Raw genomic sequence first — 22134 nt, 5'->3', positions numbered from 1 at the left:
TGGCAGCAGCGGCAACGAAGGTTCGCCGCTTCCGCGGCTTGCGAGCGGCTCCCACGCGTTCACAACGAGCGGCTGGCTGAAGCGTATGCCTCTGGATGAGCTCGCGGGGTGGGCATGCGAGGCGTGGATTGGATTGGAAGAAACTTTTATTTTGGAAAAAAAAACTTTTATTTTGGAAAAAACTTTTATTGCGAGGCGTGGGCCACGATCCCATCGGAAATAGTTGAACGTTCGTTCAGAAGTGTGGCATCGCGAACGCGCTTGACGGCACCGAGGACGAGATGTTGCGGTCAGCGGAAGGCGACAAGAAGCTCTCGGAAAGCGACGAGGAGTGAGATGTGTGAGATTACTTTGGGGAATAAATCGCCCGTTTCTCTGGCATTCGTTTTTCTTGCTCACAAAGTTCCTTGCGCGTTACAAACGGAGTTGCAAGTTTTTTCGGTTTTTTGCCTGAAAAATCGGGTGCGCGTTAGAATCGGGTAATTACGGTAAGCATAGAAGTACCGATTCTCACTGCTGTTGGTACTGGGCGCACTGTGCTTGTTTTAGCTGCACAGCAGTCCGCCGCTTTGGAGTTGTCTTAAACGACACTGGCTGATTGGTGCAAGCGACGTTGTCTTACGGGACCCTGTCTGTCGAGGATACCCCATGTTTCACGAAACGAATATTTTCTACAGTAACAAAAGCAAGTCAGGTGCAAATACGGTCAAAAACAAATCAATGGCGGACAATGGTCGGTGGATGAGTATGATAGCGCCATCTGGGAGGACTGACGGCAAGCAAGGCTGCAGAGCCGAATGACGCAATGGAAGTTCGTTTGAATACGCGCACTTATGATTTAATTGCTGACGTCCCAAAAACACACGATTTGGCGGGAGAATCAAAATTTTAATCTAAATTGATTAATTTATCATTGAATACGGAATCATTTGCTGCCGGACAAGCGCTGGGGGCACTATAAAACAAGAAATCTGTTGAACAAAATAAACTTGTTTTTTGTCTGCATGGCCCCTTTAAGCGAAAATAGCTCGTTCTGCAACCTTATAAGCCGTGCCTAACTTGCGTTTGCTTTTGCCCTCATCAGCCAATTGCATGGCTGTGCATATGATATCATATGTTATATTGCGGGAAAGAAGCTAGTGAGTCGTATGGCCTTTACTTTTTTTCCTAATTATGTAGCCTATTTCAGCGAAGTTTACGTTAAAAGTAGTGTCAGTAAGATTCTAACGAGGCAATCTTTCGAATGAACCAAACTTTTTTTGTCTGCATGGCCCCTTTAAAGGGACCCTGAAACACTCTTTGAGTAGTGCAAATAAACCTGGGCGACGTTTAGATTACACTGCCATGAATACCTGAGCCGTATATTGCACATGCACGTGAAGCGGGGAGCACACAAATGGCTGTGAAAGGCGCGGAAAAACCAACTGCACCCTCTTCAATTTCCCTCATGATGCACCACTGGCATCGCCAAAATGAAGTCATTTGTGCGGTGGCTGTCTATACTAGCTGTCGGTGGTCAACTTCACGGCTTATTTCGCGCATTTCCTGTGACGATCCGCCTTCGTCGGCGCCGTGCACTAACCTCATCTATGCCTGAACCTCTACGAACAATTTCGGACTTTTGTGTTTTGAGTGCGCGCGGAGTTTTACTGATGAACCCAATACTTCCCTTGCAACCAGACCACTAGACAACAAACGTTTATTGCTTCGAAAACGCCCTACCAGCCCGAGCACTCGCTTGTTGCCCGCCACGTTGCGAAGAAAAGGAGAAAACTCCCCGGCCTGTGATGTCTCGAAGGCCGCGAAGAGAACGCCACGAGCCGCACCCCTCTCCAGGAGAGAGCGCGCAGCTTTTGTCGCGTTGTCCGCGGCCGAGTTGAGAGGGAACGATTACGCGCGATTTCTCATCGCGCGTAGTTTCGGTGATAGTGAAAGAATTTTTTAAATTCTTGCGGGAGGCGATTGCTGGACCCCAAAATACATTCCAAGTAGTCGAAGGGAAGGGCTGCAGGGTTCCTTTAAAGAAAAAACGTTTTGACTTTTGGCGGAAGACACACACGCACGACACTCTCTAAAACACTGTCCTTATGGTGACCTATGTAGGGCTGGCAGCAAATGGGCACCGGGAGCAGCACACTCTCTATTAAAGTGTTCGTCAAAGCATTCCGTGAAAGGGTAAACAGATATTTCAGGGAGAACCTCGCAGCAGGGAGAACTTCACCCGCGGATACAAGTAGGAAAGGTAAGTTAGAACTAATTAACTGTTGAATAACATTTTGTAAAAGTGGATGATGCGTCAATTTACAGAGGAAAACGCGAAACAAGTTGTGTACAAAGGTATGCGATGTCCCAACACCCCAGACACTAATGGAAGAAACAAATTATCCCCGCGCATAGGCTCCCATTGACACCCCCTATTCCACCAACTGGTTATTGGGATTAGAGAAAAATTTCATCAAGCCACCACAGAAGGCCATAAAATAATATTCCAGTGGCTTCCAGTTCATGGCGGAGTCATCGGTAAAGTATTGGCTGATGAAGCTGCCCGCACAGGCCACGAGAGCGGACGCACCATCCTGTTTCCGCTTTCAAGGACCGATGCCGCGAGGACGTTTCGCTCCTTTGCACTTAGGATTACCATGAAGCAATGGAACACACCGGACTTCTCGAATCCCCATCTGCATATAGTCAAGATCCCCTTCTTCAGCGCCGTCTTCTTCATGGACTGTCTCGATCCCAGTCGACTTTACTTTGTAGGCTGTGGTTGGGAATGGTCTTCAGAAAAGCCTACTCCTTCCTCACTGGGATGGCCAGCAGCGCCCACTGTGACGCCTGCGGGGCAGAAGAGACTACACTAAATTTTCTGACACAATTGTGTGGCCAAAAAAATGGTGTAATAGAAATGAAAAAGGGTGTTGGGGGGACATTACACCCTTTTTCTTGAATCTCAACAACCTTATTCGTAGCTCTACACCCTTTTTGTGTGGAAAAAAGGGTTTTGACCAAGTTCAACACCCTTGGTTTTTTGTACGGTGTTGGAATGGCGTAGAAAAGGTGTTCAGCTGTTGCTGTTAAGGCCATGCATGCATGTATAATTGCACTGCGAAGTACAAGAAATCCTCTCATATAATCCTCCCAACCTCGTAAGAAATGTTCAAAAGCCAAAAAAAAAAAAAAGTGTTCGTCTGCAATGAGCGCTCGTTTCCATATATGGTGCGCCTCATGGCCCACGTTCAGCTTTGGCACGTGAAACGTCAATTTGAACTTTTAAAATGAGAAAGACGATATATACACACTAAACATTTTTACACCCTGATTGCCTAAAAAAGTGTAGTATAAGTGTAATAAGTGTATTGGGAAGTCATTGGGCCCCTTTTCTTAGGTTCCAACACCATAAATTGTAGCTTTACACCCTTTTTGTGTGGCGAAAAACGTGTTTACTGACTACAACACCCTTCGTTTTTTGCAGGGTGCTGAAAGGGTGGGAAATAGGTGTGTATTTGCAAAAAAAAAAAGAACAGCGAAGCTGGGGGTCGACCTAGCTTCTTCCGGTGTTGCTAAGCTTTGCTAGGATTTCCTACGCTTTGCTAAGTTTTTTTTAGGTTCTGCGATGTTCTTGCTAGGCTAGGCTAAGTGCTGAGGGGTGAGGTCAAGTTTAGCTGTATTTTACACAGGGCTGTTGCAGTGTGTCCCCCACACTGACAGCGGATCCAAGCGGGAAACAAGCTAGGTGGACCCCCAGCTCCGCTGTTTCGCCAGCCTGGCACCACCAGTGCAAGCTGCGCCAATTTTAGTTTTTCAGTTTTAGTATCCCAGAAAGGCTAGTACCTTTAAAATGGTATAGTAAGAGGTGCGCATACGCATGCGCCCCTTGTGCTCACACTCGAACAGGCTCGAAAGCCGGTTTCACTGCTGTAATACTTTATCAGCGGTGGTGCACACTTTGCAGGTGGCGCAGTTCTTTTTCTTGGTATTTTTTGCTATCGCCACCCAACCTAGCTCAAGCATATATATAAACAGCTTCGCTGGTAATATATTGTTTTGAACATCGTGAGGTACAAAACAACACCCAGCTTGTAGAAAATGTTCAGTCCGCCCGTGTAGACGGGTATAAAATACGTCCAAAATTCGAGGTCTTCCCGACCCATTTTCTTAGTTTCCAACACCATAATTTGTAGCCTTACACCCCTGTAAGAAAAAGGGTGATGAAATAATGTACACCCTTTTTGGTGGGTGTTGAAATGGTGTGGAATATTTGTCTGGTATTTAATAAATTTCTATGAATTATTTGTAAATTGGAAGAAGTTTTTGGAAATCAGCATGCTGAGTTGTATATGTTCGCATTAAAATGCATAATTCCAAAATTAGCGCTAAAATAACTGATTTTCGCGGCAAGACCACCGACCGTATCAGAGGACTTTGCTCTGCTGGATATAAAAGCAAGAAGTGCAGATGTATTTCTAAGTAAGCATGTACTCGCTCTCCCCCATGCATCCCGTTGGTTTTCTTGCCAAATTCATTTGTGGTGCAAGTGTGACGTGTGTGTTGAATGTGTCTCATGTTGCGCGCTCAGCCGATCCACATTGTCACACGTAGCTGCGCTGCCCACACACCCTTTTTCGGAGTGATAAGCAACCCTACACTCTTATTTTAGGGTGTCCACACGAACACCCTTTTTAGGGGCGAAGCTCCTTAAGTCATGGGTCTGTCCATCCCTTGTGTCTCGTGGTACGTGACCGCCGCATGCTTTCGGAGATGTCGCAAAGTGGGCCGCGTTGCACGCGCAAGAACCGGCTGCAACCGGCAGCGCAAACTCGGCACCGGGAGCGCGAGCTTGTCTGTGTTCGCCAACGGAGGCGCGAGCGCACGTGCACTGCCAGGGGGAGATCACGAAAGAGATCACGACACGAACGCAGGCAGTCGTTCTCGGAGATCGAACGAGACGCAAGGACCTTTGCTCGTTTCCTCTCGTCTTGTTCGGGCACAAGTTCGCCCTAAATAAAAGTTCTTTCTTTACCCTTGTGTCCCATCCTACGTGACAAATTGTGGTGGAGGTGCGGGGTAGTCCTCGATGGCGCGGGGTCTTTCACCAGGTCTGGGCCTGGGAGCATTGACTCCGAAAATAAAAGCTGATTTGTACAATGTACGCACACAGTCTTACGTCTTTCTTAATGATGTAATGGGCGAACTTTCACAGGAGAGTTGCGGTTACCGATGATCTCCCCCTCTCGAGCTTCGCCCCACTTATCATCATTCATTCCGTGGATATGGCGTGATTTTTTTCATTCTTACACCACTTTTTAGTTAAAGCACCTTGGTGTGCGCGCCATGGGACAAGATTTTTACACCCCTTTCGGCCACAAAGGGTGTAAAAAGGTATACTGTGTATAGAACATGTTCTCTGTCGCTGCTCCGAATACTCGTCGGAGAGAAGCGTGCTTGAAACCACGCTCAGCCTATTGGACAATCAACCACTTACAGTGGAGACTATCCTAGGTCATCCGTCTCTACCATCGACTCCGCAGAAGGCGACGAAAGCCCTCATACGTTTCCTGAGCAAATCGAATTTGCCTGAATGACTGTATAGTGCCTGAAGCGGGACTTGAGTGCGCGCCTTCCCAATCCTATCTCTTCCTCTTCTCCCGCCCTCTCTTTTATCCCCCTGAACCCCACTCCCCCAGTGCAGGGTAGTAAACCGGATTGATCTGGTTGGGTGTAGCCCGAAAGAACCCATTCCCGTTTGACCCCTTCCCGTTTGAACCCATTCCCGAAACCCCCTTCCCTCTTGACCCGTCCCGTGTGCGCCCGTTCCCGAAACGACCTTCCCGTTTGGGTGCTTCCTGTTTCAGCCCGTTCCCAAAGCGCCCTTCTCATTTGAACCCGCATCGTTGCAACCCATTTGAATTTCTGAAAATATGCGTTACCGTCTTCGAAACTGTTCCCCAAAATGTGCTTACAAGCAACGGGTCATGCACCAGAAACTTGTATGCAACAAATTTTCTGGAATCGACCGATATTTCCGGCCGATAAAAGTTGCCGAATGCCTTAGGCCGATACTGCCCTCTTGACTCAAAATTTGTAGTGGCGAAAGTGTACTACAAAGATACCCAATATCTTGAGGAATGCACGCATTGGATTTTTCTGCAGTTGGTGTTCGTACGTGCGGCTGAAATTTATTTATCAGCCGCTCTTATGCTCGTTGTTTGGAGCGTAGCTTTGTCTTCGGGTTCGAGAGATCTATAGATCAAAGATGTCCGTAGGAGAGACTTAAAAAAAAAAGCAAAAACATGTGCAGAAATCTGAGAATTGGCTACAAATGCCATTCCTACGTGAGTAATGGGCAGATATTTTTATTTATTTACTGATACTTCACGGCCTGGTCGGGCTCCTGCAGGAGTGAAAGGGGTCCTGAAATGCCTTCCGCAGATGCATGGATGTACATGTAACCAAATAAAGCAATGTATTAGCAATCTCCTCCTGCAAGAATTTTGTTAAAGCGATGAGTATTAGCTGAGAAATCGTAAATCAAAAACCGCGAATTATCGTCGCGCCGTATTTCCTCCTCCTTTCAACTGTTTCTTCGCTGTTGGCCTCCCCTCCCATGATGCTCCGCTCCTCAGCGGTGACGTACTTCCGCTATTGCGCTCCCACAGACTGCCGTCTGCTACGGGCCAACTCCTTCGGCTTTTTCATCTCTGTAGACACCATGGAGACAGGATGGAAAAGCGAACGAATGACCTGGCCGCATGTGTGCGGCCTGGCCTTGCCCTTTCGCGGTGTACGTAGCTGCAGGGCTGCAGTTGGTATCGGCGGCGAACTCGCAGCCGCGTGGGGAGGATCGTGCGCTCGTTCCCTTTGGTGCACCGCGCACTGTTTATCCAAAAAGCGCGGTCTCAGATGTGGCCCCGCTGGTGCCGGGTGTTATTTTGCGGTGGTTGTAATTCCTACTACCGGCGGCATGTGAAAAAAGACATTTTCAACCGACACAGAACCCGTGCACAAAACGCGCCGGATCGGATCGCTTTATCAGCGGCGATGAACGTGAAGGCGAAGAGCAAACCAACGCTGCACTCGATCAGCGAGAACCCGTGTTCTGACAAGCTGCACCCATGTGTTGCATTCAACACTGACGGGAAAGCGTTTGTTTGCACTTGTTTGGATAGTCGTAAAATGTCCAAACACTCCGGCACTCCGCTAGCAGATCATCCGGCGAGACATTTCGGAAAACATTTGACAGATGGCGCCGTATGCATTAGTGTGTCGCTACGCAAAACTGATGAGACGCTCTACTAAAACTCCCATCGCGGTGTCACGTAGCGGGACGCAAAAATTTAGCGTTTAGCGTATGCAAAGGCCACAAACGCTGTACTAAATCTCTATTAGCAGCAAAATAGCGTGCGTATGTGAAACCGCTTGCGTTTACAAAGCTGCACGCCGAGCGCGTACGTTTCAAACCTAGTGACATCGTTTAAATACACTGGCAAGCACAGTGTAACGTAGTCAGAAATCAACCGTATGCTCAGGCGACAAGCAAGAGCTTGTTTTATGTGGGGCGGAGATTGCGCATAAAGGCCCGTTCGCACTTGCGACGAAAGCGAGTGAGAGCGGCAGGAATTCCGTCGCTTTGTCGCGCGACGATCGTTTTTGTCGAATGGTCGGGACAAATTTTGGTTGCGCGACAGAATTCCCGTCGCTTTCGCTCACTTTCGTCGCAAGCGGGAATGGAAAGTTCTGCCGCTGCCGTCTGCTACGCAGCTCGGAGGTAACCGCGCGATCTGCTCGGGCCGGATGAACGCGCACACTCCCGCACGGCAGCGCCCGAAGCGGCAGACCGCCGCGTACATCGCTCCCGGCGCCCGCCTGGAGCCCGCCCTCGGCACACTAGCCAGTATATTTCAGGCACTATAATGGAGGAAAGATTTTTTGCTTCCGATGAACCTAGTTCTTTGCCCCTGTGTTTTTAAATACGTGAAGTGGTTAGCACGTCGTCCTCACGCAGCTCTGTATCGTCGTAGCATCGCTGATTGTCCGAACGAAGCTTGCAGCTAAGCCAATGCAGCGACCGAAGCTGTGTGTGTGTGTGTGTGTGCATCGCCTCCTGTGTGTTGTGGACGCGTTCGTTTCGCGATGAAATGCGACGTTGTACTTCTGCGGGTGGATAGTGCTTCCCATGGTCTGGATTATCTTTCTCGAACGACGTACCACTCAACCTCGCATGGGCTATGTGCAGTGTGCCTGGCTAAAAGCCTTCTCGCTTGCGCGCCAGAGTTGTGACTTGCTGCTCGTCCCCGCAAACCGGGTGTGAGGTGAGTGCCGTATTTACGACGGGCAGGAGGAGGCAACTCATCGTCTGTCAATCGCGGTTCAGACTTGCAACGCATGTTGTGACGTTGCGTTCGTTCGAAACGCATCTCTGGATTGTTTTGAAGTTGAATAAAATGTACGCGTCAAACCCGGGCATTCGGCTCAGGGCGTTCTCTGCGATTGCACCAAAGAAGTGCCACGGGACTTTCTTTATGGTACGTACTCACGTAAGATAAAATCCACGTCGTGTTATGGCCGTGTTGCATTCAATACAAACGGTTAAGCGTTTGTTTACACTTGTTTCGTTTGTCGTAAAATGTCAAAGCACTCCGGCACTCCGCTGGCAGATCAGCCGGCGAGCCGACGCTGAGCAGACGACTCATCTCTTTGCCGGAAGTGCGTGAAAAAGCCGCCCAATAGCAGGATGTCTAGCTCATGACGAACATCTGGGAATCGATGATGTAGACATGTGAAGATGGCGGCGTCCAAAAACACGAAGGAAAGGGTGAGAAAAAAGCGACAAACTTTGCAACAAAAGTGTGAGCTTTCCGCTGCGCGTAAAAGAGTAATACTTGGCACAGGTGACGTTGGCGACCCAATCTAGCGATTGCGCTAGTTCATTTAGTGTGCTCAAAATGCCGTTCAGGGCCCCTTGAACATAAAAACACATCAGTATTGGTTGGCGTAGTTTAAAAACGCCACACACAATAAGTAAAATACATAAATATGTAATACATGCAAAGGGGTCCGAACAAGGATATGCATTCGTAATGTATTCCAATTTTAAAATACGACGATTCAACCAGAACACATATTTACAATACATAAGGGAAATTCTTCTAAAGATACCGAGTTCACTGTTCGTTCAGTTAACTTATTCCAGTAAGAAATTGCACGAGGAAACAAAGAGAACTTTAGAATAGTAATTCAGCTGATTGGCTGCCTAATAGTCTTACTATGATGTCTTCTCGCTGAACGTCTGAAAGGCCCTTGGAGGTAGTATTCCCGCGACAATTTTAAGTTTCTGTAGTAAAGAAAATTTAGGCTAGAGACGACCCTGCGCTGCTTGAGTTTTTGAAGGTTTGCCCTATAATGCAAATTGAGTACGCTAGAGTGACGGGAATAAACAGAATCAATAAAACGCAAAGCTAAGTTTATAATTTTCGCCGCTTGTCATTACTGCGACTTTTTATAGCCAGATGTGGCTATGTATCCAGATACATAGGGTTACTTTATTTTTATACATACTATTATCTTTTGTAGTTTTTATCTGTTTCTTTTCGACATTGATGTGGACTTGCGCTATTATAGCGATTAAATGTGTTAGTCCTCCAAATACGATTTCTTTCAAAGTGAGGGTGTTTTTGCGATTTTTTATTTGTGCTTCCACGGTGCTTTTCTGGGCTTTTTAATTTTATCATTTTTTGGTTTCTTAATTTAAAAGACTTGTTTGTTAATTTAAAATATTTGTTTATAGATTTGTTAATTGTTAATTTGTTTGTCAGGCTTTGTTAATTTAAAAGATTTGTTAATTGGTATGACTAATTGTAACCAAATGTCGTCTTCTCTAGATTCAAAAAGTGAAGCCCAGGTTTGAAAAGCAGTCAAGGGCTCTGGATGTACTGAGCATGCTATCGCAGCGGCTGTGAACAAACGGAAATAAATGAAAAACAATATGAAAATTTTGTTTATAACGTTTCATAAACTGGGTACGTTATTCCGGGAACAGGCTAAATAGGAAAATACGAAACGGGAAGGTTCTTTCACCCCGGGTTGAAATGGGAAGGAACAAACGAGAAGGTTGAAATGGGAACGGGTTCAAACGGGAACGGGCCAAGTGGGAAAGGGCGAAACGGGAAGGTCGTTTTGCGCCGGGTTGAAACGGGACAGAACAAGCGAGAAGGGCGAAATGGGAATGGGTTCAAACGAGAACCTCCCATCTGGTTAACCTCCCGGCCTTTCCTTCCTTTCTTCCACCTCCCACACAAAGTCGCAAAAACTCAATGTAGAGCTTGAACTTTAGTATGCGCACAATGAAGCACCGGCAGCAGATAAACAAGCTTTGCGACTAGCAAGACATTACAGACCTGCGCACTCGCAATCACACAAAGTTCTAGCCTCATGCATACCTGGCACGCTTGACTTTTTGGAGCGTCACTGAACAATGTGGCCAAGTGTTTTGTATTTGGTGCAAAGGCACAACTATAGGTATTGAATTGGGGTGTTATCCCAAGTAATGCCAGCAAATCCGGATGGTTTTGTTCCCCGTTCGGGAAACCGAAATCCCTTCGGTTTTTCCATGTTCACGGCCGCTCCAGACGCATCACAAAATTGGCTGGTCAATTTAAGGCCTTATTGAACGCTTCTTTTATCAGCACAAAAATACTGAATGTCATCCGCGTAAGCAAGGACCTTAACGTCGTACGATAACGAGGAAAAGCCCCGCGCCTTTTGACTCTGCTGAATACTAAGGCACACAGGTTCGAGGCACAAATCAAACAACAAAGGTAAAAGGAGGCAGCCCTGTCTAACATATGCCTTGATCGCAACCGGCTTACACAAAACTCGGTTGACGACAAGTCCTGTGGTCCACTGTTAGTGACAAAGCTGAATGCCTTTATACAACATATCACCTAAATTTACCGCTGCCAATAGTGCGAATAGAAGAAAATCTAACGGTGACGATGGTTTAACGCGAAGATTTCTCGTAGTGGATTCTTTGGTTGGCCAATCCCACACTGAGAGTAAGTGGTACTCTGAAGCAGAGCAGAGATAATTAGAACCACGAAGCAGAGACAATTAGAAGGATCAGAATGGGGTGGAGTGCAATCTGCAGGCATTCTCAGATAATGAATGGCAGCCTACCATTGTCCCTGAAGAAGAAAGTCTACGACAGCTGCATCTTACCGGTACTCACCTATGGGGCAGAAACTTGGAGGCTCACTAAGAGGGTTCAACTTAAATTGAGGACGACTCAGCGCGCAATGGAACGGAAGATGATAGGTGTAACAGCGTATTTACGCTCCGCTCCGCTCCGCTCCGCTCCGCTCCGGGTAGCCCTGTAGCGGAGCGGCGAGCGATTTTCTCGTTTTAGTTACACGTAACGCGCAGCGGACCGGACCTTTCGGACTAGCAGCGCCCTCTGGCCAAGTTTGGCGTAATGAAACTGAACCGAAAACCATTTCACCACTTTAATAAAGTAAAACCAGTACGTATAGCTTATTTGTTTATTAAGTATTGACACATGCAATCGTATTGCGTTACTGGTCAATTACAATGAATGAAAATAAATTTTCGACTTGACGATAGCCACGCAATAGCCAACAAAGTTGCGTTCCAGATCCATTCGGATCCTCCTCGACTGCGATCCAACGAGGCGTTTTGCCTACTTCGTATCTGAAACATCTGAAAGTTTTTCGCGCTTTCCCGCATTGTGATGCCGCTCACAAGTGTTCTCGAAGACCCTTTCCTCTTGACTTCTTTGAAGTGGTCAGAAATAGAGGATCTCTTGACCCTGGAAGTGTTTCAGTACACGCGCCGAGAGCCACTTTCTCAGCAAGGCCTTTTGAAGATTTACTCTATGGACAGTGGACAATTCCGCACATTCTTCCGCTTCGAGAAGGATGATGTGGAAAGGCTGGCGCGTGCGCTTCGACTGCCCGAAGTTGTCAAAACGCCGCAGTGCGTCAAGATTCCCGGCGTTGAGTGTTTGTGCTTAACACTGCGGCGTCTGGCGTACCCCAACCGGCTGCGGGACCTGGAGCCCCTCTTCGGGCGGCATTATTCCGTCATTTCTTCAGCCACGAATGCGGTGCTGGAGCACATCGACAGCACTTTTGGCCACCTGCTGCGAGATGTGAACAAGCACTCCTGGCTGGACATCGCCCAACTCAGAGTTCTGTCAGAGGTATGCAATCATTTATCATTCATGTCACTCAAGAAATCATTCTATTTATCACGAAAATTAGCATGTACTGGTGTGAGGGCTATGTAGTTTAAGTTGTGTAATTTAATGTAGTTCAATTATTTAAATTATCGTTGTTAGATCAATTGAATCGTTTTTAATAATTAAATAAATTCAATTAAATTCAGTTTTTTGTAATTTATGTACTTTAAATCGATTCCGTGTAAAGAGCAAAGTTGCTGTCACTCGTTCATTATTCGTTCTTTGTATCTATACATTTCGCCCATCTGATAAGGTGTCAGTAGAGGCTAACAGTATTGTAAATAGATAAATTTACTTTCAGTGTGTGCTAATGCCCATCTGTATAAATTTTACTCGCAGGCGGTGCATTCCAAAGGGGCCCCGCTCCACAACTGCTGGGGTTTCATTGACGGAACAGCTAGGGCTATGTGCCGTCCCTCCAAAGACCAGAAACTTTTTTTTTCTGGTCACAAACGGTTCCATGCCTTAAAATATCAGTCAATCATGTGCCCTAATGGAATGATCTGCCAACTGAACGGCCCGTACATTGGCAGTCGACATGATTCAAGTGAGTTCATGTTGTGTTTAATTATACAGAACCACTTCCTCAGCAGTACAACACACAACAAATGGTTAATTCCGTCACGGGAAATCGAGAAAAGGCACAAGATTTCTGTGCTTCTTGAGAAAGCAATTAGTGTTTAATAATGTTAAACTGAACACCTAATGTGATGAAACTTTTACAGGAAAAAAACATTTACTATGATGAATGGGGATTTGTAGTACAAAGAAAGCTTGAATTAAGTATATTATATTGCACATTTATAGTTATTATATTATGCATATTGTACATGTAAAATTATGGACAAGCTAGCAACAAGGTAAAAGAATTTTGTGAAAGCCAAAAGGAGTGATAACATGGAGTGATAAAGGAGTGATAATTGTTATGTGTTCCTTTATTTTCAGGCATCCTCCGGAAGAGCAGGACGTACGAGAAGCTTGAAAAGCTGGTTCAGGGGCACAACTTCTGCCTGTACGGCGATCCTGCCTACCCGTTACGACCCCTGCTCCTGAAACCATACGGCACAACTAACATTACTCCCTCACAGTATGCATTTAATAAGAGGATGAGTACTGTTAGGCAGGCGGTCGAATGGGGTTTCGGCAAGATTGCGGGCTTGTTTGCCTTCCTCGACTTCCGCAAAAATCAGAAGCTGCGTCGACAGAAGGTTGCCCGCATGTACAAAGTTGCGGCTATATTAGCCAACTGCCACACCAGCATGTATGGATCGCAGGTGTCGCAATATTTTGGAGTTGAGCCCCCACAGCTGGAGGATTATTTGCGACCACAAAACTGAGGCAATGAATGCCCTCAGCTCAGTGAAGTCAAAACACGTCCCATGACGGTTGGTTCATCACTGAAAAAAAGTGCCGTGCTAAACACGCTAAATCTTGTACACTTCGTTGGCATCTTTTTAGCACTCGTTTTGTTTCGCAAGTCAGTAGAAGCACTTTATTTCTGAAGGCTGGAAATCTGTTTGCCTTGCTCTTCCAGCATAGATTTTATGATGCTCATCATTTGAGCATTTTCTTTGACCTGTTGTTCATGAAGCTTCAGCCTCGCTTCCTCCAGTGCCAGCTTTCTCTCCTCTAAAGCTAGGCGCTTTTCGTCGTGCTCCAGCCTCCTTTTTTGCAGCTCCAGCTCATTTTGCCGAAGAATGAACTCATTCTCGTCCCTCGCCGTGAGCAACTGCAGGCCCATTGCCTGGAGGGCTCTGATTCCTGGGAGAAAGACAAATAAATCATGTTTATTTTGAATTAACTTTGGGAATACTTGCAATTAATTCACTCCAACATCAGCATTTTGTAACACCGGACACAAATGCCTTATCCATTTCTTCTGTAATGAATGCTGTCGACGCACAGTCTTGTTGCGGATGGCATAGTTTTGTTTACTGAGACTGGAAAAAGCCTGCGCTTAAAGGAGCCATGAAGAGAAAATACAACTTAGTTTAATTTGAAAGAACTAGGATTCAGTATCTCACTCAGCTCCATTACAGCCACAACAGGTGTTTTTTTAACGAAAAAAAAGCAAGAAGTATTTAAAAACTTTCAAATTTTGCGCCACAGTGACGTGTTATGAGCAAGAATGACGTCATACGGGCCGACAATAAAACCCAATTTTCAGTGCGTTAACTGCCCGTTAACATTCAAGTGATGCGGTCAAATGGAACTAGAGGCCCCATTACAGACGTCCAGTCATGTGTCGTCGCGACAGGTCAGTTAGGCGGCCGCCAATCGCACAAACAAGGTTCCGTGACGTCATAGAAAAGTTGCGGGAAATTGGCTAGGGGGTCGCGACTGCTTCACACGTTTCCTTTCATATCTCCGTTATTGGTTCGAAGATTGCGATGATATTGGTATCGTTGTTATCGGGACTAAGCAGTCTTTCTAATAAACCCAACTTGTATTTTGTCTTCATGGCTCCTTTAAGGACCGCATAGCCATATGTTAAAGATACATGCGAGTAAATCTAAAGGGATGCGAAATTAACATGCTGGAAGCACCCTCTTTGGCGCAGATAACCGAATTCTAGAACAAGTACCCGGATATAACTACCTTGGACAGGTTGTCAGTGCTGATTCCAGCCAATAAAAAAAAATTGACACTATTACTTGGGGTGGGGCGCACAAGGCAAGCGAATAACGAAAATAAAAAGAACACTACATTTATCACTGAAAAGAATGGTACACAGCAAGCGTGTCTGTTCAAGGGGCAATGGAAAGAAGGACGATAGGAGTAACGGTTAGGGACAAAAAATGAAAAGAAAAAAAAAGACAAACGCCAAGCCCCTAATTACAGTGAGAAATCGTGCAGGACTGATTCATAATACCTGTTGGAGCAGCAACTTCACCAGGTCTCTGTCTTCTCCGCACCTGAACTGGTGGTCCTAGTGCCTGCTCATCTGCATCACTATCTTCAGCAGGCTCTGCTTGTGGTGGGCCGAGTGCTACAAGGGCAGAAATCATTCATCGCAGTTAATGATCGCCCACAACGGTTTCTTTCATTACTGTTTTTACTTTGGTTTTCTATTAGATATGTTCTGCAGTGTTGCAGCCTAGCAAATTTTTGTGGGCAAGCATAATCAACATGTATACTATTTTATTCATAAACATAAATAAGCGCAGTAGTAAGATTTTGCCTGCTTCTTAGGTGAATTTGCTCTGTACCCATATTTCGCTTTTAGTTTACTTTGTACATACGTGATGCAGTGGCTGGCACGTCTTGGACCGGCCTGCTTGTGAAGCTGCCATCTCCAGTTGGGCTCAGTCTCGCACGTTCATGCACTTCAGCTGCTGATGACTGCGTCACCTCGCTGTCGTACATCGACAACAGCAACTGTGATGGAGATGGTTCATCTGCACACACAAAAACACGGTACATGGATAAAATTGTTACAAGTACTATAAAAGGATCTCGGTAGAAGAAATTCAGCAGTGCAAAATCCTTTCCTCTGCCAGAATTGTTCTACAGGCTCTTTTTTTGAGCTAGTGCCTATGTGAAGGAATTTATCCGCTGCGTACAATATGCAGCACACTTAAAATTCGACAACTTTTAAATCACATCGTGCAAGCAGTATCACTTGTCAGACACCTCAGCTTGTATGAAACAAAACAACAGGGTTCACCATGTAACGAACACGTAGAATTGCAGGGATGTAATGTGATAGCTTTTATCTTACCGCGTGAGTAAACACGGTCATAAAGCCAGCAAGGCAAGCATTTTTTGATATTTACAAATACTTGTTTCAATTACTCCTAACGGCACCAGTACATATGCGGCAGGTGGGAACCTTTCGCGGCATCCACAAATATAAAACACAGTTGGCGCTTCCATTCTTCATTAATGTGTGCGCCCACTTCACATCACTTGCCGAGCATGTGTTCGTCATTCGGGGCCTGCAGTGGGGCGATTGCTGCCGTGACGCCGTCTCGGAACTGCCGCGCCGCTCGCTGTCGAGCTGCTGCCGATGACAGAGGAGGCCGGCGCAACCCAGTGCCATTTGCTGTCCTCGGCAGGGTCCTCGGCACGTAGCCGGCGCTTTTCATGAGATCTGAAATCTCCTGTAGCAGCTGCTCGCGCTCACCATACTGCTCCTCAGTACCAGACCTACGGAGGAAAGCAACAGATTGCGCCTTAACTATTCGCTGTCATTTATAAGACGTACTGTATTAAACAAAAATCGCAAACGGTACAGGGGACTCACCTCCTCAAGTTGGCCCTGTCCTCCTGCCTGAAGTAGCCGACGAGCAAGTCGACCCGCTCTTTTACGCCACGAATGGTCAGCTCGCGCTGCACTGCGCGCGTCACGTTTTTCAACACGACGCCCCACGCGTCCGGGTTTTCAAACGGGTTCATGGTGGCCACTTCACGTAATAAACACAGATCCCCATCCATGCAGAACCGCTTTCGCGGTTTGCGCAAAGCCGCGGGGCTCGTCGCAGGCGTGGTGTCGTTGGAGGCAGCCATCTTAGAATAAGCAAAGTCGTCGCACGCGCGCGAGAGGGCGCCCGCATCGCCCCGCTGCGCTAGCGGAGGGCAGCGACGCTCCGCTCAGGCTGCGTTTTAGCGGACCGTGTTGCTCGCTCCGCTAGCCCGCTTAGCCGCTAAGCGGAGTGCGCATGCGCAGTCGCATTCCCGCTCCGCTTAGCGGCTAAGCGGAGCGTAAAAACGCCAAACTAAAGGGACAAGAAGAGAGCGGAAGGGGTCAGGGAACAAACGTGTGTTAAGGACATATAAGTAGAAATTAAGAAGAAATGGACGTGCGCAGGGCATGTAATTCGAAGGAAAGATATATATATATATATATATATATATATATATATATATATATATATATATATATATATATATATATATATATATATATATATATATATATAAAGTTAAGAGAAAAGGTTCCTGGCTATAAGGTTAACTGTACAATAGAGAAGTCACATTGAAAAACATAACAATATTTATTCTAACGTTTCGACCGGGGGCCGCTCTTTTTCAAAGATCTTCTTTGGGCCGGCCTTCTTTGAAAAAGACCGGCCCCCCGGTCGAAACGTTAGAATAAATATTGTTATGTTTGTCAATGTGACTTCTCTATTGTACAGTTAACCTTATAGCCAGGAACCTTTTCTCTTAACTTTATATATATATAATGGCGAACGCACCGCACCGGTTATGCGGAGATGTGGGTTCGAGTCCCGCTCCCGGAAAACGGCGGATTTTTTCTCGACTTATATTTTCGCTTATTTATCAATGAATCAAAGAAACGTGACAAGCACTCGTCATTCGGCCCTATTAAATATTTCGAAAAAAGCCGAATAGCACTGGCAATGACGACTGCAACCTTGATATGTATCTTTACCGAGTCCCTCGTCCCGTATCTCTCTGTTCTGCTACATGCATTACGAGGCACTGGCTCCAGCAGTTCGGATATGCCAATTGCTAACCCCGACCTCCGACCACGTTCTACGTGGCTGCCGCTGGGAAAGAAGACGTTCTACGTCTCCCGCGGTAGTCGAGGGGCGGCGCTAGTTGACCGGCCTCAGAGCTCTTGTAAATATAAACCCCCGCTTTAAAGTCGAGAGAGAAGCCGCTGTGGGGATAGTGTAATGGCGAACGCACCGCACCGGTTATGCGGAGATGTGGGTTCGAGTCCCGCTCCCGGAAAACGGCGGATTTTTTCTCGACTTATATTTTCGCTTATTTATCAATGAATCAAAGAAACGTGACAAGCACACGTCATTCGGCCCTATTAAATATTTCGAAAAAAGCCGAATAGCACTGGCAATGACGACTGCAACCTTGATATATATATATATATATATATATATATATATATATATATTATAATGAGGCTTATTAGCAAACGGCAAGAGCGTGGTAACGGGGGCTGGTTGTACCAGAGGCCAAGCTAGCTCGGGAGTCCACGCGCAGGTCCCAGCAAGATCGTTCTCGATGGGGCTGCTCCGATGACTGAGCCTTGCACATAGACCCAGTGGGGGGATTGACGCCGCCTGACAGTCAACGTCGGTCTCAGTTGAGCACACACCCGTTTGGCCCCACTGGCGCGCCTTCTAACGGCCACTATCTCTGTTACAATATATATATATATATATATATATATATATATATATATATATATATATCAGGGTGTCGAACCGAAAAAAATACCGGTTCGGTTACGGTTCGGGTTCGGGTGAAATAATTTCGTTCCGGTTCAGTTCCGGTTCGACAAAATTATGTGCCGAACCGGTTCGCGAACCGGTTCGATGAATTGAATTGTCACTGAAATTAGAAAAAAAACATTTAGTAGTTTAAAGCGACAGTAAAGTCAAAACACAAACAAAAATTCAAAATGCTGCTGTTCCCCAAGGGCAGTGGCGCAATTGCAAAGCAAACTTTAAATAATCACGAGATATTAGAAAAACAGATGAAGTGGTGACGATTTACTACCTACTTTCTCGTCCAGACTTTATGTTGTCCTAGCGACTATTCATAAAGCCACCGCCGAGAGATATGACGGTGGGATATACAGGGTGTCCCAGCTATCATGCACCAAGATTTAAAAAACGAGTAAAGGCGTAACTCGAAAGAAACCAGGTGCATAATGTTTGCAGTACTGTGAAGAAGCGGACAGTATTTTTTTCTTTAATGACACTTAATTAACTAATTGTAATTAATTATCTAACTCGAGTAATACTCTCCTAATCACTAAAGTGTCAATGAGGCACTTGAAGGTAACCACGAGGGGCATCTAACTGCGGTATTTTCAGCGATGAACTAATTGCGTACACATTTATTATGACTGATAAAGGAAACCCGCGAAATATGAAAAATACCACGTGACGGCGCCTCCGCGCGCACCGTAAAGCAACGCCCTCAAACAGGCTGCCTCTGAGTTAGCCAGAATGAAATAAACAAAAGAAAGAAAGAAGAAATCGCGACCGAGTTTGTTCCTTATCTGCACACGCGTCCCGGGAATCTTGCTGTTGCTGCTCCTTCCATGCATGCTATTATCAAGGTGATGCGCTGTCTTTTCGGGCGGATAACACGCGAAGCAGTTGCTTTCAATCAGCTTTGTTTGGGGACGCTGCTTTACAATGCGCGCGTAAGCGTCGTCACGTGGTATTTTTCATATTTCGCGGGTTTCCTTAATCAGTCAAAATAAATGTGTACGCAATTAGTTCGTCGCTGAAAATAGCGCAGTTAGATGCCCCTCGTGGTTACCTACAAGTGCCTCATTGACACTTTAGTGATTAGGGAAGTATTTCTCTAGTTAGATAATTAATTACAATCAATTAATTAAGTCTCATTAACGAAAAAAATATTCTCCGCAACTTCACAGTACTGCAAACATTATGCACTAGGTTTTCTTCGAGTTACGCAATTTCTTTTTTTTTAAATCTTGGTGCATGATAGCTGGGACACCCTGTATATTCTGCCCTTTCATTTTTTGTTAAAATCGCAATCGTCACTATGGAATCGCCTATCACGCTTACCTTGAAGCCTTAAATTTAGGTCTGCGTACTGGCGTGTTGAAATATCAGCGCTAATTACCAATGGCGTACATTTTTTTAATATTTGTAACAAAACAGAACAACCCTACTACAGGCACATAAATACTACCAATGAATTAGATCATTTGGTCACCCTGAATAATTTGTTAGCTGTCACCCTATCGAATGTGTTAGCCACACTTTTGTTAAAAGTAAGCTTCAGTTAACGCTCAGTCACTGCATTATTTCTCTGACCACTGCAATTCCTTTTGCGAAAGCTATACTGGATGTGTGCATTACAATCAGTATGTCATCGTACCGCCTGACCCCCGGCCATCGTTCCGTGTGCTACATTGCGTAATCTTATAACAGATTATGCTGTTACAAAATGAAAGGGAAATTTTACGCGCGGAGCATAAGAAGAACTTTTTTGGGTAGGCGCTCTTTAATTCGTCCACAGCAGTACTCCCCTCTGACCTGCCTCGGTGGCTCAGTGGCTAAGGCACTGCTGAGCGCGAGGTCGCGGGTTCGATTCCCGGCCGAAGCGGCCGCTTTTCTGATGGAGGCGAAAAGCAAAAACGCCCGTGTGTACGAAATTTCGGCGCACGTTAAAGATCCCCAGGTGGTCAAAATTAATTCGAAGCCCTCCACTACGGCGCGCCTCATCGCCTGTGCTGGGTCGGCGCGTTAAACCCCACAATCAAATCAAATCAGTACTCATCTCCGGATCGAGTAGCAGTAGAAGTAATGTAGCGAGTTGGGCAGTCAGTACAAGTGCACCTTCGAAAAAAAAAGCAGATCTGAAAGAGAAAAAACTGCAGAACAAGCAGAAAAGATGATCGCTCGGCGAATGGGACAGTGTGAGGTACCGGCCGTCCTTTTTGCACGTGTCATCTGCTTTATTACTGTTTCTGCTTCCAAGACAAGGTCGAGGACTGCAGTTTCTTGCCAAGAGATTAAAGTGCGCACCTTAACAGTTTTCCCTGACATATCTGTTGTTATTTGTACTTGTAAAAAACGGAGCTTGTCCACTGTACTGTCCTCAAAAATGGTCGTGGGTAAGGGACATCGAAGCCATTTGTAGTCAGCATCAAGTGGTTTAGCCACTGAGCCACTCCTGCGGTCAAATTTGTCAAATATTACAATTTGCAGGTGTCGGACCTTTTAAACAAATTATGAAATGGAAAAAGTTTGCACACATCGGGCTTTCGCTGTTGCACACTGGAGCACTCCTGCAGCCTGATTGCTCCACTAAAGTTGCAGCTAGGGAAGGGCAAAGTCGTTTTATATCCCCTGCAAGCTGCGGAGAATGACATTTCCTTTGGTCAGCTTCCACTACGCTCGCGCTTCCAGCAGCAACAGACCATTGCTACATTGGTGCTCATTCATTTCCCTTGTTGTTACATAGAGTGTGATAGTGTTCAATTGTCTGGAGGGGGAAGTGAGCGAGCAGGTACGAAGTTGATGGTACGTGAAAGAAAAAAAAGCCTGAATTGCATTGACTGTGCAATGTCAACAACAGAGGGTCGAACCGTTTCGGCTTGAACCGGTAACCGTTATTTCTTTTTTCGGTTCAGTTCCGGTTCGGGTTCAGCGTGCTCAAAAAATAACGGTTCGGGTTCGGGTTCAGTTCCGGCAAAAATACCGGTTCAGTTCCGGTTTTCGGTTCGGTTCGGTTCCGGTTCGACACCCTGATATATATATATATATATATATATATATATATAGAAAGAAATGCCGGCAGTCTACAACGCCAAAGAAGGCATACGGGAGTGGTTAGATTTTTTTACCGTTATTGACGTTACATTATTTTTTTTATTAATTACGTAAGAAAGAAAGAAAGAAAAACACGCGCCCAGAGTGGGGACCGAACCCACGCCTTTCGATTAGATCTCGAATGCCTTACCAATTCGGCTATCTGGGAGACTGTGTTCCGCTTCACTTTCTGGGGTATTTATATTTACTGCAACTGTATCTGACGCTTGAGGGTGGTAGCCAGCGCCACTCAGACTACACGGGGAGAAGGGGACCTTCTTTTTCAACCCCCGGGGCGTGACGCGAACGTCTACAGCCTGTCATGAGCGGTTAACTGGCGGGAAACCCTCTTATGCTACCTTGGCATCAAGGCTGCCAGAACCGAGGCCCTCGCTAAGCTTTCGCACGATAATAGGGTTTGGAAATGAGGGGCTCGTTAGGAAATACAGAAAGAAATGCCGGCAGTCTACAACGCCAAAGAAGGCATACGGGAGTGGTTAGATTTTTTTACCGTTATTGACGTTACATTATTTTTTTTATTAATTACGTAAGAAAGAAAGAAAGAAAAACACGCGCCCAGAGTGGGGACCGAACCCACGC

The 22134-nt window shown here is 46.0% G+C and overlaps 2 protein-coding genes across 2 annotated transcripts; one reads left to right on the top strand and one right to left on the bottom strand.

The window, feature by feature from the left end:
• The first annotated feature begins 11673 nt into the window (after nt 1–11673).
• Nucleotides 11674–13772, top strand: LOC144169840 (uncharacterized). Its single transcript, XM_077699219.1, has 3 exons — nt 11674–12211; nt 12590–12797; nt 13196–13772. The coding sequence occupies exons 1-3, from the start codon at nt 11741–11743 to the stop codon at nt 13585–13587; spliced, it is 1071 nt and encodes a 356-aa protein (XP_077555345.1). The 5' UTR covers nt 11674–11740; the 3' UTR covers nt 13588–13772.
• On the bottom strand, nt 13680–16759 carry LOC144168482 (uncharacterized). The gene is made up of 3 exons (XM_077697455.1): nt 16497–16759; nt 16164–16399; nt 13680–14011 (listed from the first exon to the last, which is right to left on the bottom strand). The coding sequence occupies exons 1-3, from the start codon at nt 16757–16759 to the stop codon at nt 13743–13745; spliced, it is 768 nt and encodes a 255-aa protein (XP_077553581.1). The 3' UTR covers nt 13680–13742.
• Between the last annotated feature and the right edge of the window lie 5375 nt (nt 16760–22134).

Source organism: Haemaphysalis longicornis, unplaced genomic scaffold (assembly GCF_048455015.1).
Source record: "Haemaphysalis longicornis isolate Haplotype H1 unplaced genomic scaffold, Haemaphysalis longicornis Haplotype H1 scaffold_2, whole genome shotgun sequence".
NCBI lineage: Eukaryota > Metazoa > Arthropoda > Arachnida > Ixodida > Ixodidae > Haemaphysalis > Haemaphysalis longicornis.
Note: the sequence above shows the minus strand (reverse complement) of the source record. Positions and strands in the feature narration are given on the sequence as shown.

Coding starts and splice junctions, on each gene's coding strand:
- LOC144169840 (XM_077699219.1), top strand. CDS start 11,741: ATGCCGCTCACAAGTGTTCTCGAAGACCCTTTCCTCTTGACTTCTTTG. Junction 12,212..12,589: donor AACTCAGAGTTCTGTCAGAG/GTATGCAATCAT, acceptor TTTTACTCGCAG/GCGGTGCATTCCAAAGGGGC. Junction 12,798..13,195: donor TGGCAGTCGACATGATTCAA/GTGAGTTCATGT, acceptor CTTTATTTTCAG/GCATCCTCCGGAAGAGCAGG.
- LOC144168482 (XM_077697455.1), bottom strand. CDS start 16,759: ATGGCTGCCTCCAACGACACCACGCCTGCGACGAGCCCCGCGGCTTTG. Junction 16,400..16,496: donor GACAGGGCCAACTTGAGGAG/GTGAGTCCCCTG, acceptor TTTCCTCCGTAG/GTCTGGTACTGAGGAGCAGT. Junction 14,012..16,163: donor GAATGACGAACACATGCTCG/GCAAGTGATGTG, acceptor TCTTTCTCCCAG/GAATCAGAGCCCTCCAGGCA.